Here is a 19,642-nt window from a genome sequence, read left to right as displayed (position 1 = left end):
AGTAGTATAGGTAATGATGGTTCTGGACCACTTCCACTGGAGCCGGATTCATATACCTATACCACCACTACAGGAGGAATTTTTTATGCCAAATTGACTATGCGATTCAATGATAGTCATAAGATTAAGTTAAATTGACCACCACCTGTAGTCTATGATATAAATTTTTATAGGTAATGATGGTTCTGGACCACTTCCACTGGAGCCGGATTCATATACCTATACCACCACTACAGGAGGAATTTTTTATGCCAAATTGACTATGCGATTCAATGATAGTCATAAGATTAAGTTAAATTGACCACCACCTGTAGTCTATGATATAAATTTTTATAGGTAATGATGGTTCTGGACCACTTCCACTGGAGCCGGATTCATATACCTATACTGCTACTACAGGGGGGATTTTTTATGTGTAAATGACTATGTGATTCAACGATAGTCATGATTTGTATTAAACGAAACATCAATATTAATTAATAATGAATAAAATTTACTATAGCCCACGAGGATATTGGAAAGGTGTAGGAGCAATAAAAAAATTAGCCACCGCAGCTAAGGTATCTAAAGATGTGGCCAAGGATTGGTTAAAGAAACAAGCGTTGTGGCAAATATATTTACCGGCACCGCGTTATATACCGAGGAAGAAGTTTGATATTTTTACGACGAATGAAGTTCATCAGGCTGACCTCTTGTTTCTTCCCCACGATAAGGTAAAACGCAAAACGTATAAATACGCTTTAACGGTAGTGGATGTGGCTAGTCGATACAAGGAGGCTGAGCCATTAACCTCGAAAGATTCAACAGAAGTAGCTAATGCATATCGTAAACGCGGACCACTAAAATGGCCTAAGCTATTTTAAGTAGATCCCGGTCGAGAGTTTATGGGATCGGTAACTAAACTGTTAACAAAGCACGACATCAAAATCGTCCGTGGTGAAAGAGAGGCCCACCGCAGTCAAGCCATTGTTGAAAGATTTAACAGGACTCTAGCGGAACGTTTGTTTGGCTATCAGTATGGGATCGAAATGAAATCCGAGCGATTGAGATCAACCGAATGGGTGACACGATTATCAGCCGTTGTATCAGCGCTGAATAATGAAGTAACGAGATTAATAGGGAAGAAACCATCCGATGCGATTAAAATGAAATCCGTGACTTCCGAATCTTCAGCACCGAGGAGAGGCAAAGAACAAAAACTCCCGGATAGAGTAAGGGTAAGATATTTATACCAGGCAGGTGAACTCGAAGGAGGCCTACGTCGCGCAACCGATCCCATATGGTCCCTTAAGACGTATAACATTAGTCGATTGGTTACGAAAGAAAGGAGAGCCTATTCTTTATTATCTTCAAGATGGACCGGGTAGGGCATTTGTACGAGAAGAGTTGTTCATAGTTCCCGACGGTACGGTATTACCACCATAACCATAAGCATAGGTAGTTACACCATCATTATCAATCCATCTCTTTGTATCTAAGGGGGATAATGATGTCTTGTTCATTCTTAATCCATATATCCTATGATCATAACTTCTTAAAGAGTTCATCTCGTGTTTGAACGTTCTACCATTGAATAATGATTCTTTATACTGTTCATGTTTGATATGCTTTTTTACCACATACTTCTTAACACCCTTGGCTTTTCTTATCTCTCCATTATCGGACTTTTTTATAGAATACATCTTAGGTCTTAATCCCACATACTCCGCTATAGGGGTCCCAGCACATTCATCCTTCATCTTACCTAACACCTTTTTATTTACTACACTGTGCAGTGGATTATCTTTTGGGTAATCGCTCGTGTCGTACATATCTATTTTTTCTGCCATATCTTTATACACATCCTCGGTTTGTATTTCCATCAACAAAGAATCTGTGTCGGTATATAAAACCTCGCATCTATTGCCGTATTGCTTCTTAAGTTCGTTGTAACAAAAGTCATACATTAAGTGTTTTGACAAGTCTAGAATACTCATACCGACGTACACCGGTCTGTTGAATTTTATATTACTTTTCTGCATATGCAACGCGGCTAAGTCGTTATCGAATATCTTGCTTCTGTTAAAAGCCGGACTGGCTATAAGTTTCCTGAGTCTTTCTTCCTCATTAGATCTGACTAATTAAACATCAACACGCTTCCTTAGATTCTCCATAGTTTTACCGAATACCGAGTTATTCATGAGCTTATACAGATTCTTTTCGAAATCGCTGGTGGCTATCTTTCTGAAATCTGTGTTCAGCCTTATATAGGGCTCCATCCAAGGGCTTTGATCAAACTTTAGAACTATATTTTGTCTTATCCATCAAATTTGGTACGAGTTTTTCTATGTTAGCTAACCTACTATTACCCATCAAAGAGCGTTGATATTCTGACATCCAATCTTTATTAACCATTAATCTTTCGGGAGCTAGCGGGTAACTGTTATGATCTTTATGTAACGAACTTGGATATTCCAAGTCAACTTCTAGTATGTACCCTTTATTCTCATCATTATTATTGATATCATTCACATTGACCCATTCAAAACCACCCGTGGGTAAAGGTTGACTCATAGCCCATCCGTACAAATTGTTAGCGTCGAGATATAATATATGCGTGTCGGGTTTACTCGGATCGTATCCTTCCACTAATTTATTATTAGCCTTAGAATACCTTTTCGCTGCCATCGATATACCACCTCTTAATCCTTTCTCAATAAACAAGTGCATATCGTAATCTGTGAGTAATTTTAGTTCTACGCCGGTCTTCTTCAACAATGCATCCCACGATAGTCCGGGACTGGAATAGTACCATGCCGGGTCCAAGCCGTATTGTTTTAAACACGTCTTTCTAAATATCTCGAATATATTGGCGAGTAACAGTACATCGGTTTTTATGTACAGATCGTGATAATCACCTAAATTCTTACAACCTAATTTATCCCAGACCGTCAGAGCGTGTTCATAATCGGTATCTGTTATTCTAGATTCTGTTAAGTTACTATAGAATGATTCGAGGGGTGGTAATTCAGTTTCTTCGAATCTAGACCAATCATCCATATATTCGTATGGATATACACCTTTTCTCAGCAGCAAATGACGAGTTATCTTATCGGTATATTGATTTGTTATCGCGAAGTCATCGGGATTGTTCGCTTTAGCTAAATTGTCCAGGGAAGATAACAGAAACTGTACGGAGTCTATGAATCTAAGCCCATTACTTTGCTTTATTCTAGATTTCCCATCCTTGTCCCTATAATGTATAGGTTTAGTCAACGAGAACGATATGTATTTTTCCATGTTGTTAGGAATGCACGTTAAACTGCTGTCGGTCTTTGAGATAGCTTGCATAATGAGATGTGAATCGTATCCCCTAAGGTTATGAAACACAACGGGGATGGGTATTGTTTGAGCATTCATTTTTAGTTTCAAGTTACACTCGTTATGAGCGGCTCCCCGATAATTACCCGTGACGTGACAATGATCTCTTACGGAATCCCCATCTAGGGGTTTATTACAAACGTGACAACTCGTTGACTTCTTGTGGGCCCTCCAATCATCTATCGTCATACGCATGGGTTTCTTACACGATAATTCTTCCCTGATTATTCTGTCCAACACCTCTACAGTCTTCTTTATGCGCTTCTAATAGATCTTGTCTGCTGTACCCATGCAGGCATCTTTCGCAGAAATATTTCTATCTAGCATGTTTTGTTTGATCGTATAGCACCCTGTTTAAACTCTTTATCCATGTATAATAATATTTTCCATCTTTTTCGATCAGAAATGAATTGATTCTGGGAATATGTTCCGGAGCGGAGCTTATCCTGTGTACAACAATTCCTTTAGAATGTCCGAAAACATTTATAGCTAAATTATTTTGCTTTTCCACCTTATCAATTTGTGATATTGGTGTAGGTTCGTCTATACCATCGAAGTTGAGTCCATCGTTTTGGGGATAGCTAGAAGGTCTATCCGGATGCTTGTCTACGGGGAACAATGCAGATCTTATCATCATTCTTAAACAATCATCGGATTTATTTTTTACGTTAATTATGGCTTTTTTCTTCTTATAATACGGGGGTAAATCTATATAAGATCCACCTTTGAAGGGCATATAATTTGCTATATCTAAATATAAACTATCGATTCTATCCACACCCCAACCCGAACCTCTATTAGTCCAGCGTTCTAAAGTTTCCTGTATCCTCTGAATTGATGTATCTAATGATGCGTCTATAGTATCGGATTCGGTTATAACTTCTTGATTGCTACGGAAATATGGTTCGGTATATTCGACGCTATCGTCTGCGTTACTTTTACTCAATGTCATTTTAATCGTCAGCTGGTATTTTATACTTTGTAAATCATCTAACTCCTCGTTAATTTTACTCGATATGATGGGCTTAATATCGTTAACATCCATGTTGGAATTAATATCCATCTTCCAACCTCTTAGATATTTACCAACGCCGGCAGATGTGGGTACAAATATTAATTCTTGTTGTTGTTGATTATTATCATCCTCGTCTTGTTCTTGTTGATTATTATCTAGTAAAGCAATCAATTCAGCTCTTCTCATTCGAGAATAACCTCTCAGCCCACTGTTTCTCGCTCGAACTCTGAGTTCTCTAACAGTCTGGGGTGGTTCCAAACCGAGTAAGGTAATCAATTCAGCTTTTCTCATTCGAGAATATCCACGTAGACCACGTTGCTTTGCCATAGCTTTTAACTCTCTGACAAAAACCATTGTGGTTGAATGGTATATGCAAAATGGTTCATTTGTCTAATTGGTTGTTTTCATATATCTAAATACGTATCCTCCCCAACCTATTCCTCTCATTGATGTAATCTCTCTTCCTAGCATAAATAATCTGATTCCTGACCCTATCAGCACCATGTTTCTTGCATAAACAATAATGACCTTTGACCCCTATCCCGCATTCAGAACACTTATAGTTTATGTGTCCACGCTTGATGTAATAATTGTGTATACCGCAGTAAACATCAACACAGCGGCGGTTACATAGAGTCGTCTTTCCCATGAGTGTAAACTTGCAGTTATTCATGGTATATACATCTATCATATCATTTGTCTAAATGCAAATCACATCTACACTAGTGTATAGCTGAAAATCAATACTGCGGATAACCCAATAATAACAAATGCGACCTCTCGGTCTTTCTGAGCCTCTGACGGTGTATAAAACTGACTCATTGTTGGTCTAGGTATTGGGTCGAGTTTTTTCCCATAAACGAGGTAGTATTCGTGCATGGCGGATTCGACATCCTTAAACGTTTGATTTGAATGTCCTTCCTTAATCAGTTTTTCATGAATAAAGTCTAATCTCTTCATTCTCTGCTGCGTATATTGTAACTGGGCTGCTTGGTATTGTTCTAAAGCTTTATTATGTCGTTTACGCTCCTCTTCAACTTCTTTAGCGTTTGATTCCCTCATACTGGAAAATAAATAATTACTCCCCGAAAAAGCTAGAGCATTAACAACAGCTCCACCGACCATCATCGCAATTGATGCCATATGAATATAAATATTCAAATGTTTAATTACTTCATTATGTCTTCCGGGATAAGTCCTTGTTTGATGAGCATATCCTTCGTTGCCATTGCTAATCCTATATCCAGAACCATCATACCTATATCAAATCCATTAAAATCTAGCTTGGGAGGTGTGGCTTTAGTAAGCATTTTAGCCATACGGGCATAGCCAATGGCCAAGCCGGTGACCACCGCTGAATGATACGTCGCGTTTACCAACATTTTACCGTCTGTAACTGGAGTAGTCATGCTTCTTATAGCATTATATGAGGACTAACCTCTAATTGAACTTGTTGTTGCGGCGGGGGTGACGTTTTCTCTTCTCCGGTCTTATAAAAGAACCATACAGCCGCTATACCAGCAACTCCTACTAGTGCCCATGTTTTAATCGGATTTGAATTATTTATTAATTTTGCTTTGCGCGCCAGCCCTCCCTTTCTTCCTGTAGCTATTTTTTTGGGGTTCTTAGTAACTCTAGCTTGTTCTTGTGTTTGTTGTGCATTCTCATTCACTTGTGGTGCATCCTCATTCACTTGTGGTTCCGCAATCTGTTGTGTCTGTTGTGGTGTCACCTGTTGTGTTTCCGCAATCTGTTGAGTCTCCATTTATATTATTTAGTGGGCACGTATGTTTAAATTGACAATACCTAGCCGTTAGTAAAGCTGTGGTGAACGGAGCTAAGAACATTCCGAATCTATGATAAAACTCACAGCTCACTGAGCTTATAGCGTGTTCGATGAATGGGTCTTTCTCTAGAGATTCGCATAAATACATGCGATGTTCTGCCGGGATGGGGAGAAACGTACTAGCTACGACTGTGTATAGTTGTAATATAGACGACCCTATAGTTTTAGTCATGGTAGCTCCCAGTCTAGACTCGTAACGCGCGTACAGTTTTTTAATCTCTTCGTCGGTCATGTTATCAATTTTTTCGATGGTATAAATTTCTCCCAAATATTGGGAACATTTTCCACCGGCTACCAAAGCCGCGAGTCTTTCTCTATGTTTATCTAAAGATTTATCTACATCAGGCTCAGATTCTTTGAGCATTTGTTCGATAAGTTCGTCGCATTCCATAATGTAATACCTAAGGAGATATTTAAGTCTAACATAATATAATATGACGTATCCAATACATCCCGTAATAATGAACTGTTGCGAAAGAGTGATGATTTCGAACCACATTTTATGTAATATTAACCGCTAATGTTCAATTTGCTATATTTTGCTGCATTTTGCTACATTTTTGCTACATTTTGCTATAATTTTGCTACATTTTTGCTACATTTTGCTACATTTTTGCTACATTTTGCTAAGCAATTGCGTAAGCAGCTGGTTGATCGGTTTTTAATACGAGTTTACAGTGCTTCGTTGCAGCTAACACTTTTCTGACTTTGTCACGTTCATTCTTGGTATAAATGACGTCATTTTCGCGTAAACATTCCTCGAATGAATCTCGATCTTTGCAATGAAACAGCGCTACCCATTTGGTCTGCTCTCTGAGATCTTTCAGGACAGAGTTGTATTTTTGAGTAAGTACCCAAACGCTATGTTGAGTATGCCGTCCGGAGAATGCTAAATACGAAAGCATATCTTTCTTTTTTGTTAATTCTTTACTCGCGCTGCAGTCGTCTATTATTAAAAGGGTTGATTCTCCTTTGTATTTTTCGTGACATACTCGGAGACAGTCTTGTAAACGATCGCCCGGATCGACTCTGTGTATTCCGTCGTCATTCATTACCCAATCTCTCGATAAGTATGTTTTATTAACGCTTATAGTCGGGCACAGAATAATAATATGATCGAAAACGTCCCGATAATGACTTTCTAAAATATCTAGAATAAAGGCTGTTTTTCCGCAGCCCGTTTGCCCGCATATGATAGCGCAGTGCGGATCTTTAGGTAAAAGATTATCAATAGATTGCTTGCACGAATCTCCCATTTTGTATATTAAGTTGCGCATCCATAATCACGTACAAATATATGTTTAATTTACTAGCTGATTCGAAGAGCTTCGTTATCTGTATGGTGACACCCTCGCAAGCATTTTCTATTCTCCTCCCACTGCCGTGTAATTGGTCATCGTCCGTTGTTCGCATGTCGAGCCATAGCGCGTACATCGAGGTGAGGTATTCACCCATCGATACACTCCCGAGAGACAGATCTTTCACGACCGCGTTAACTTCCGGAGAACGTTTTATAGAAGGAAGTTTTTTAATCTCATCCCACTGGTGATACGATAGCATTCCTTGGCTATATAGTTGATTAGGAACGCCCTCGATAGTCAATTCTACTTTTGTAATCTTGGGATTGTAGAACTTCTTGGTATTTCTTTAAAACGCATCGGAGGGGCCCTCGAACAACATTAAAATACCCTTCAACAACCTCGTGGGGACGTTTAGATTGATATTCCACATCGTATCTTTTTTGTCCCTCGTGATCTTTCGGTGTCGCAGCACGCGATCGTACAAAATGGCTAAACTTCCCGAATACTGGTTACGAATTTGTCTTGCTAATTCGGGATCCGTTATCATATCGTACTCGAGCGAGATATTGTCAATGGAATAGCTAGCATCTTCAGCAGCTCTGATTACTCTACCGTAGTCGTTAAAAGTAAGTTCGTATTCTAACCTATCTCCTAGGGATGCTTGATAAAAGGGCATGTGGGAATCTAGTAATTCAAAGTCTAGGGGAATATAGAATCGGTTACCTAATGCGTCGGCAACGGCCTGATCTTTTACGACGGTACCATCACCACTAGAAGCATCTACTCGCAGTTAATGTGTTCTTATTACAAATACCTTGGTACTGTAAGTTTTCCCGCTCTTTATCCGTTCGCCAGAGATCCATGTAACAATAGTATACATCGCTATCGTCGATACTCAAAACCTCATTACCGCTAATTTTAATAGCGATTTTCTTAACGATAGCACGACCTAAGTTCTGAACCGGCTCCCTGTTAACGTCGGTAGAATTCAAAACAATCGTAAATGCTAGTCGGACAGTTCCCGGAACTAACACATCGTGTGCGCCGAGATTAGGAAAGCGAACCAGAAGCGTTTGATTCTGATCGATGGTACTAGGGTTATTAGTTATAGTAACAGACTGACGAATTGCCTTGACCCCTAATGGATCTCGAAGTCTGCGTTGTGGGTTTAACTTGCGTCCGTATTGCGAAGACATTGTTATATTGAAAACATGTACCCTATGTTTAATATAAAAATGACTGATTTTGAACATAATGACTTTGATCTAGATAACATAACTGATACTAGTACAATCGAAGAGGGTACTGATGAAACCAGCTTTATGATCCCAACCGTAAATGATGAACTTTTACAATCAGCCGTTGATGATTATTACGATGCATTAAAAGAAGATAAAAATTATGTTATCCCAATAGGTCGTGACTATTCAAAGTTTATGCTAGATAGTAAAGGAACATTGCGAAGGCGTGACTCTCCGCATATTGAGCTTATGCATTATAGTACTCGTAAGCCCCTAGCCTTGTCTACTATAGCCGGCAGACATAGCCGCGAGTTTGTTCGTGATAAATTAGGTTTTGTAGAATATGGACGACTTCCCGCGAAGACTACTAAGGCTCTTCAGACTATGAGGAAAGAACTCGTTAATACAGATGATTTGGAAGCAGCCTCGATGGTGGCCTCGAACGGACTCGGAGAAATCTTAGATACCTACTACGATAATTCTACGTTACAGGTACCACATTCTGAGTTTAGTATTAGGGAATTACGAGGTCTTGACAAGGCAATGCAAACTATGCGGGGAGAACTCATCAATAATATAGCCAAGCTATCCGAAATCGACAAGCATATAGCTCAAGAGAAAACAAAACTCGAACAGGCGGGCGATGAATTCAGTAGACGCCGCGTTGCTGAAAGATTGCGTAACCTAGAAGAGGAAAGATTGGCCCGCCTCGAAGCAGCTTCCAGTAATAGAAAGGCACTTCGTTCGCAAATCAGTCGTATTCGAGAAACTATTGATCAAGTCCTCAGCGATGATACTACACTGGCCGATAAAATTAAAACATTGTTCATAGAACAGGGAATAACAATTGCTAGAATTTTAACCGCGTTGGGATTTATCATATCGACTTTGACTCTCTCGTTAACAGGTGGTAGTGCAGGTGGTAGTACACCGCCTAACGATAAAAACGGTATAAGAGAGTGGATAAAAAAACATTTAAAAGCATTAGGTTCAGCACTGGGAAAGCTAGCTGAGAAAGCCGCGGCCGCACTTCCCGGTATAATTGGGAGTGTTGTTTCCTGGCTATTGAATTTATTAGCTAAGACCACCACTTGGCTTAGTCAAAACTTGTGGGGGTTGATCGTAGCAATTGCAGGGTTGTTGTACGTATTCGCTAAGAACTATTTAACCACCAAATCATGAGTAAGCCAACCGAGACTCCACCCACTACAAGCGCTGTTTTTTCATCGAAATGTTGTTGATTTTTAGCCGCAATATGCGGTGACACTTGTGCATCAGTAGATGTTTGTGCATTAAAAGATGTTTGCGGCTTGACTATTCCCTTTTAACCCGTGATCGTTTGCGTTATTAATTCGACGTTCATATCTGAATTTATACCTGGTTTTTGTTGATCGGTAGCGATAACAATTTTATTATTATAACCTATCACTTGACCGATCTTAAGTCCCATATTACTCGGAGACATGTATAGTCCCGGCGCATAAACGAAGTCCACTTTGGATTGAGCGTACTGTAATGCATCTTGAAAACGCTTTATAGACGATGGTATGTCAACTGGTGAATTAATGGCGTCCTCCACGTTTGAGGCAAACTGTTTTTGCGCATCGAGTGCTGTCCCAGAACCGATAATGGACGTTCGTGTTTGCGATTGTGCTCCGAGAATTGCCCATACATAAGTTCTTATCGATTCATTAACTCTTACAAATCCTGGGTTAGTAAAATTATTTTCCGTTTTATCATTAAGAAATTCATTCCAAGCGTCTGCGGTATCGTTCATTTGTATAAATTTTTTAACAATATAAATTAAACCACTCTTAAAACTCATAATATCCCCTCTCCAATCGTTACTATAAAGTTCCCAGCCATGATACCAATGACCGACTTTATACCGATAATCATACATTCTTGAGTAAAGCTTGCTGGCCTGCCGCAACTTATAAAAATTAAGACCAGGTTTATGAAGTTCTCTATATACATAATCGCTTTCTTCTTTGACGGATTTATTTTCCTCTGTGTAAGGAACACCTAGACCATGGTTTGCTCCTTTAATGCGCCAATCTTTACTCGTAGAAACATTAAATTCCTGACAAATACGCTCATACGCGGACCTATCATAATTATTATTTGTGGAATTCCACGCTCGATCCTGCGGTAATGGAGCACTAATTTCTTTAAGTATACGTCTAATCTGATAGTACACGTGAAATGACATAACAGACTTATTCAGTTCAAATCCTGGAGCGTAAAGAGATACGCCACATCCCGTTGTGGCACACCATATGGCAAAGTTTAACTGATTCTGCCAAAATTGCATCGGATTGTGAAACCAATCGTGAACCATTTTATCGCTAGTTGCCGTGACCCTGTACTTTTCAAAGATATCGGGGAATTTAACGAAAAATTCAGCACCAGAGGCAGTTACTATAATCGAATGATTAGTAATGTAAGTTGATTTCATATTTAAGTTATGATATAGTATCATTGTATATTTAATATGTATGTTACACTCCCGGGAATAACAAATGGCCAGTCTATTGAACTGCTTCATACAATCGATAACTCGGATGGACAACTCGAAGTAGCTCTATGCGATGTAACGTATTACCCACTGTGGACCAATATAAATGCTGCGAGAGGTAATAATAAGATGTTTAGAATAGATGACCAAAATAAAATTAATAGAATTATTACTATACCTGATGGGTATTACAGCGTAAGCTCACTCAATGATGAATTTTCTAATTCTAATGATGAATTTACTAATTCTAAAGGAATTAGTATCACACAAAATGAGGCGACTGGGACAGTGAAAATCTACAATGAAGGATCAAAAATACTTATCAGTGAGAACTTAGCATACACACTTGGATTTAGAGAAGAAATAACATTACAAAGCGGCTCAAGCGTTATTGTAAGGAATACCGTACCTGATTTAGTTCCCTATAAAGAGTTGTTCATTCATCTTGATCAAATAAGCACGACGGATAATATTCAACTAGAAAGTCCTTCAACTCTGCTCAGAAGTGTTCCAGTAAAAGATGAAAAATACAATAGCGGTAGAACGGAATCTTTCTCGTTATTACAATATAAAAAATTGAAGCGTGGTATTATTTCAGACCTCAAAATTTCTGTATTAGATGTAAAACACCAACCTGTACATATAGGATACTTAAGTGTAACACTCCATATTATAAATAATGGTTGATTCCATATTTAAGTTATGATATAGTATCATTGTATATTTGATATGTATGTTACACTCCTGGGAATAACAAATAGTCAGTCTATTGAACTGCTTCGTACTATCGATAACTCGGATGGACAACGTATTACCCGCGGTGGACCAATATAAATGCTACGAGAGGTTATAATAATGAGACAGAAATAAATGGTCAAAAATACATTATACCTGATGGGTATTACAGCGTATGCTCACTCAATGATGAATTTTTTAAGCCTAATGGAATTAGTCTAACACAAAATGAGTCAAATGGGTTACTGATTTTAAACTCTGGAAAAAAGGATGTAAAGCTTTACAGGAACTTAGCATACACACTTGGATGGAGAGGAGAAATAACAGTAATCAAGACAACAGATCAGGGACTCTATTTACCTGATTTAGTTCCCTATAAAGAGTTGTGCATCCATCTTGATCAAATAAGCACAACGGATAATATTCAACTAGAAAGTCCTTCAACTCTACTCAGAAGTGTTCCAGTGAAAGATGAAAAATACAATAGCGGTAGAACGGAATCTTTCTCAACATTACAATATAAAAAATTAAAGCGGGGTATTATTTCAGACCTTAAAATTTCTATATTAGATGTAAAACACCAACCTGTACATATAGGATACTTAAGTGTAACACTCCATATTATAAATAATGGTTGATGCATCAGGCCCTGGAACGATAAGACAATGTAATACAATTGCGCTTTCCGATCTCGGAGACACAGAAGGATTCGATAAACCCGGTACCAATGGTAAGTTATACGCTTTACACTTACACGATAATGTATACAAGCGGAAAGAAGTCACATTCGCGGGTAATCTAGAAGATTTAAGCGATGTCGACGTTAGTAGACTCCTTAAAACCACTCCGTACAATATCATTTACAACAGTGAGAATAAATGGACTATGGTCGAGGCAAACATCAAGTGGCTACTGAATATCGTCATTACCCCACCTTATGCGATGATGGGTAAGGGACATAATTTAACTAAGATAATAAATAGTGGCATCGTACTCGCGGCCTATATCCCGTCAAAATGAAAAAGTGTGTTAGTCACTCCCCTGCCAGAAAAACCAGGTCATATGTTATATAGTCGTCCGGCAATCCAAAATGTTAGTTTAAATTTGGTTACCGAATTCGATGATATTAAACAGAACTTGAGTGCAATACCTAATATTTCTACGCTTATTATTGAAGTCTTGTTCAGAGATGCACCGGTAGATGCCTTCGAAATATTACCAGGTCTATCGATTAAATGGCTCAAGAAACACGAGCGTCAACGTTGCAGTATTATTCATGTCGGTGCATCACCCGTTACATCCCTCGAGGGGGTTCAAATTATTAAAAGTGGTAGTATTTCTCTTTCTAAGATATTCTTGCCGTATAATATACATTTGATAAGGTTGATGTATACTCTCAAAACATTTAAGCAAGACCAATTAAAGACTATTATATATTCGTAATATACACTATGAGTTTATATCCAGCGCTCGATGAAATGAAGGAAACTGTTGATGGATTTCGATTACATCAAATAAGCGACATAAAACATCGAATAGAAAAGGATAGGGAGTTGAGACTTGGATTGTATAAAAAGTATCGCAGAGCCGTGAATGCTCTGGACGGAGTTGACACCGCTCTTGTAGTAGCTGGCATGGGACTCGGTGTAGCCGGTGTCGGTTTACTATCAACTATAATCGCCGCGCCTATCGTGCTCGGCATGGAAATAGCGGCTGGAGTCTCGGTACTGGCAGGAATAGCGATAAAATTCATTTCTCGTAGGTTGCAAAAGAAAGCATTAAAACACGATAGTATTCGGATACTCGCCGATGCAAAGTTGAACAGCATCGAGGATCATATTTCGACAGCAATGGCCGATTGTAAGATATCCGAGGATGAGTTTCGTTTAGTGCTGTTGGAACTCACCAAATACAATGAAATGAAGCAGGAGATTCGATCAAATTCTCGTAAGACCAGTGGTATTAGCTAAGACGATAAAAAAAAGTTCATAGAACAAGGGAAGCAACAAGCGCGTCAATTATTCCGTGCCAAAACCAAAGAACTGGTTGGAGATTAAAAATAAATTGCTTACTATCGTGTGATTACATTTAGACAAATGCTTACATAAATATATAATAATGGAAAAAACTATTAAATGGAGAGAATTACCACAAGGTTTTTATTATATCAGTGATGTCAAACCAACCAAATACGGTAATCAATTGTTTCTTATCAATTTACAAAAAGAGTGTAGTTATATAGTCTGGTCTCCTAGTAAAATGAACGAAGAACTTAATAAAAATGTTGAATATCGCTTTATCGATAAAAATAATGAAGAATATTTTTATTACCATTTAGACTCATCTAAAGCAATGATTGGACCCAGGTATTGGTGAGCTGGAGTCAATCTCATGACTATCGTTGAATCACATAGTCATTTACACATAAAAAATCCCCCCTGTAGTAGCAGTATAGGTATATGAATCCGGCTCCAGTGGAAGTGGTCCAGAACCATCATTACCTATAAAAATTTATATCATAGACTACAGGTGGTGGTCAATTTAACTTAATCTTATGACTATCATTGAATCGCATAGTCAATTTGGCATAAAAAATTCCTCCTGTAGTGGTGGTATAGGTATATGAATCCGGCTCCAGTGGAAGTGGTCCAGAACCATCATTACCTATAAAAATTTATATCATAGACTACAGGTGGTGGTCAATTTAACTTAATCTTATGACTATCATTGAATCGCATAGTCAATTTGGCATAAAAAATTCCTCCTGTAGTGGTGGTATAGGTATATGAATCCGGCTCCAGTGGAAGTGGTCCAGAACCATCATTACCTATAAAAATTTATATCATAGACTACAGGTGGTGGTCAATTTAACTTAATCTTATGACTATCATTGAATTGCATAGTCAATTTGGCATAAAAAATTCCTCCTGTAGTGGTGGTATAGGTATATGAATCCGGCTCCAGTGGAAGTGGTCCAGAACCATCATTACCTATAAAAATTTATATCATAGACTACAGGTGGTGGTCAATTTAACTTAATCTTATGACTATCATTGAATCGCATAGTCAATTTGGCATAAAAAATTCCTCCTGTAGTGGTGGTATAGGTATATGAATCCGGCTCCAGTGGAAGTGGTCCAGAACCATCATTACCTATAAAAATTTATATCATAGACTACAGGTGGTGGTCAATTTAACTTAATCTTATGACTATCATTGAATCGCATAGTCAATTTGGCATAAAAAATTCCTCCTGTAGTGGTGGTATAGGTATATGAATCCGGCTCCAGTGGAAGTGGTCCAGAACCATCATTACCTATAAAAATTTATATCATAGACTACAGGTGGTGGTCAATTTAACTTAATCTTATGACTATCATTGAATTGCATAGTCAATTTGGCATAAAAAATTCCTCCTGTAGTGGTGGTATAGGTATATGAATCCGGCTCCAGTGGAAGTGGTCCAGAACCATCATTACCTATAAAAATTTATATCATAGACTACAGGTGGTGGTCAATTTAACTTAATCTTATGACTATCATTGAATCGCATAGTCAATTTGGCATAAAAAATTCCTCCTGTAGTGGTGGTATAGGTATATGAATCCGGCTCCAGTGGAAGTGGTCCAGAACCATCATTACCTATAAAAATTTATATCATAGACTACAGGTGATGGTCAATTTAACTTAATCTTATGACTATCATTGAATCGCATAGTCAATTTGGCATAAAAAATTCCTCCTGTAGTCTATGATATAAATTTTTATAGGTATATGAATCCGGCTCCAGTGGAAGTGGTCCAGAACCATCATTACCTATACTACTCTTTTTGTTCAGCTACAGCTACTAGATATTATATTATTTTAAATGATGCAATTTTTGGTGCGGGCAAGTTCTTTTTTTTTCAAAAGTCTGAAGCAGAATTATTTTTTTCAAGAATTTTCAGGGACAATTTATTTATTTTTTGATAAATCCCCCCAAGAATTTCAAGTGGTTGGTCCATTATACTTGTGTCCAGAATGGCTTAGAATAGAGTGGGTGGGGTTTGTGTTGCATTATTGAGCTGATCCATGGTTTCATATCATTGTTTACAGGTTTTTTACTTGAATAAGACACTGTTCTTAAATTCCTTTAAAATACACATGTGGTTTTGTATGCTTCTTCTCTGAACCTGCCAACCTGAGGAAGTTAAACTTTGGCATGCATGTCTCTCCATAAGGACTGGTCATGTATTATGGGGGAGGGGGTAGGAGACAACTTAGTATAGGACTGTATGAGATTTTGCTGTCTTCCTCCCATTTAATTTAACATTTATTCATGACACACAAACACCCCTATAATAAATGACCAGTCCTTAAATAATGTTAACATTTATATAAAAATGTTTTGATAACATAGAACTGTGTCATTATTTTCATTTTATTCCCCACTGGAGATGAGAAAAATGTGTTCCCCCCTCTCCTTGTTGCAGGATTTTGAGTCAGATCTGACTCTGAAAAGTTCTGTAATGGAGCTTCTAGATGAGATGCTGAACAACAGCAACCTTCTGCCAACAGAACACAAAGCGGCTGGATCTATATTACGCACAATTACCAGGGATACCTCTACTATGTCACTTGAGGACCTCAACAAACTGCTTGCACCACCAGTGGTAATTATATGATATTAAAATTTTCAAACTCAAATCTTGCAAACTAACTCTTGCTACACTGCTGTACATAAATAATGTCTCCCAAAGACAGGACTAACAATGAAAACTGACAGACTGCAACAAAAAGCTGTCATACACACAAGGAATTGGCAACAGAAAATAATGAGAACATAACCAAAAACTTAGAAACAGCATCATAAATCTGGAAGCATGATGCCAAAAACATGGAAACGGCAGCACTAAAACACACAGACCGCAACTTTCCAAATTACGGGTAGGCATGACCCAGAACAAGAAGGAAGTTGTCAGTCATGGATCATGAGGATCAACAAACAGCAAGTACATTTACATCTTACAGTGCTAATATCATAATACATATCGAGAATATTCTGTATTAGTGCTGTAAGTTGTAAATTTTTCAGTGTTTGTTGATCCTCGTGACATGACATGACAGATGTTAGAGATTTCAGACATCCAATATGCCCCAGAAGAATTTCCTGACACCACATATTATCTTTAGATAGCGTGTATAGACCTCACAACTGTTTTGACAAATGGGCTATTCATGTCAAGGTTATCCTGAAGGTCATAGCCTGATGAAAAGGGGTTTTTTTTAAATAATAACTCCAGCATTTACATTATGTAAAATAAAACTGTTACATGTTTTGGGTTGAATTCTCAGTGAAGGTCATTCATTCAGTATTTTTACAGTCTTAACTAAAAAACATTTTTCTGCATGTAGTAGTTATATTGATTGAATACTTATGAATGACAAGTGATGAACTCACAGTGACCTACTTTCAATGAGTAGCATATGCAATTGTATTTTTGAAACAGGGGTCGAAGTTGCGAGTGATTTGGTCACATTTGCGAGTGAAGTTTGCGAAATGCAATGAAATATTTTAAAACACTTACCTCTTGGTGAGTACGGAAAAATCATGAATTTAACTCTTCAACACCGTAGGCCGGTACACCCACTGGCCAAGAAGCCTCGAGTCCCCAGACACCGCAGGCCGGTAGACCCACCAAGCCTTAATCATGTCAAAATAGAGGGTATAAAACTTTTTAAACCTACCTGTCATATCATTCATTTTTAAAATCTCTCGCATTTCAAATGTATGAAATACGTATTCCATTTCAATTTATTATTTTTTATTGCTAAATCAAAAAAAATATTAACTATTTCCCGCAATGTTATTGAAAATAAAATTCTTTGACACACACTTCAAGTTTGACAACCGGTCCACATGGGACATGTCAAAAAGCAAAATAAATATGTTTCAAGCAAATCTTTAAATATACTATAAAAATTAATATAAAAAATCAACAAAAATATATATAAAAGTTTTCAAACTTACAGCTATTATTAAGTTATTATTTCCATCTTTTCATGCGATTGCGTGTAATGTAAGTCAAATGACATCTCGGCTTTTGTCGGCTTGATTTCTCAGCCTGGATGTTTCATGCCAAAATATATGCATTGTCACAGCTCGTAACATAGCACGATACATCCATGAAGTTCCAATTTTATGATATAGATCACAATTTTCTGCTTTAAATGTTCAGAATAACACATTTTAACAAAACTCTTTCGTCAAAATCTGAAATTCATCATTACACAAGGACAGTATCATTGCTGTAATTTGATTGGCTGCCCTAAATTTGACCAGTCACGAACCTTGTAGCAGATTTCAGCAAGAAACAGCAACAACAAAAAACTCTTGGAGAGGTTACTGTCATGTAGATAAAAAAATAAGCTTTCTAATGGTGTGTCACTTGGCATTCTTCTACGTACATGTTATTCATACGAAGCTTAGAAAACGTAGTGGACAGCCGCTGTTATCGGGAAATGGGTGAAGACAGACATTATTTTTAAATCTTTTTAAAATAATTTTCCGATTACATAAACAATGAAAATAAAAAAGAAATAGGTAAGTGGATTTTATGAAATCTTATATTTGCTGCAAATTGTCAATTTTTCACTTCCTTGGTCCATAATCTGGACATTATGAATGTGTGAGCGTACATCTTTATATACAACAAACTTAATTAAGTTGTAAAGCATTATTTAAATAATGTAATAAATATAGCTTTCATATGTGTGAACAATAGGATAAGACCTTTTAGATAGTGTATTACTTGTAGTAGCAAAGATGTTTTACAAGCAGATATTTTCCTTTCACTGATATTTTGGGGTTTTTGCAATTGTTTAAGACATTATAGGCATACACCATTGTGTACAAAATTGAGATTGAAGTAAAGTATCTTTTTAAAGTGACTATCCATGATCATGTCATCATATCATGTTTGACAGTACTCAAAACAAACAGCTATTTGAGAGCCAGCTAATATGTTAATGCTCAAACATTTAACATTGTTACAATGTCAAAAATGTGTTCAAATTTGATGTCTTTTACTGTAATCAATTATAATAGATAACAGACAACTTCAAATAAACATAATCTTTTATTTATCACGATTGTATTAGGTAAAGTTGCATTGCGACGAGCGTTTCATTTTGGCTACTGATTATAAATATTTACTTAGCTATGAACAAGTAAGTAAAAAAGTGAACTTTGAGCCCTGTGAAACCATGTGGTGCTTGGAAATATCAGGGATAACATATTATTTCCATCTTCTTTACAAGCCAGGGAAATCATTTTGTCAAGCCATGGGTTAAGTTCATCTTCAAGGTCATAGCCTGGTAAAAGCCTTGTTTACCTTATGAAAAGTGTTTAATGTGGGTCAATGAAACATAACACATTTTGTCATCAGTAAGGGAGGGGCCCATATTGGAAAAGGTGAGTGACCTATGTGTAAGGTCAAGGTAAGGTGAAAGTAATGTTTTACATTTTCACTAAAATGCAGTTTCAGATGATTTGTTTTGTCTTATGCATTTTGTGAGTGAGTGAATTGGGTCTGACACTGCTTTGAACAGTATTCTAGTTATATCATGCTGGTCGATCACCTTAAT

At 37.4% G+C, this 19,642-nt stretch overlaps 1 protein-coding gene across 1 annotated transcript in view; it reads left to right on the top strand.

Moving 5' to 3' along the window:
• The window catches only part of LOC139478127 (ras-specific guanine nucleotide-releasing factor 2-like), a 969,963-nt gene that overhangs the window by 671,767 nt on the left and 278,554 nt on the right, over nt 1-19,642 (top strand). Inside the window, exon 22 of the mRNA XM_071260456.1 lies at nt 16,489-16,668. Coding sequence (XP_071116557.1) covers nt 16,489-16,668 — 180 coding nt within the window. The remainder of the gene's footprint in view (nt 1-16,488; nt 16,669-19,642) is intronic.

The sequence above is a fragment of the Haliotis cracherodii genome, unplaced genomic scaffold (assembly GCF_022045235.1).
Source record: "Haliotis cracherodii isolate W230 unplaced genomic scaffold, xgHalCrac1.p SCAF_1, whole genome shotgun sequence".
Classification (NCBI taxonomy): domain Eukaryota; kingdom Metazoa; phylum Mollusca; class Gastropoda; order Lepetellida; family Haliotidae; genus Haliotis; species Haliotis cracherodii.
This window is presented reverse-complemented; position numbering and strand designations above follow the sequence as displayed.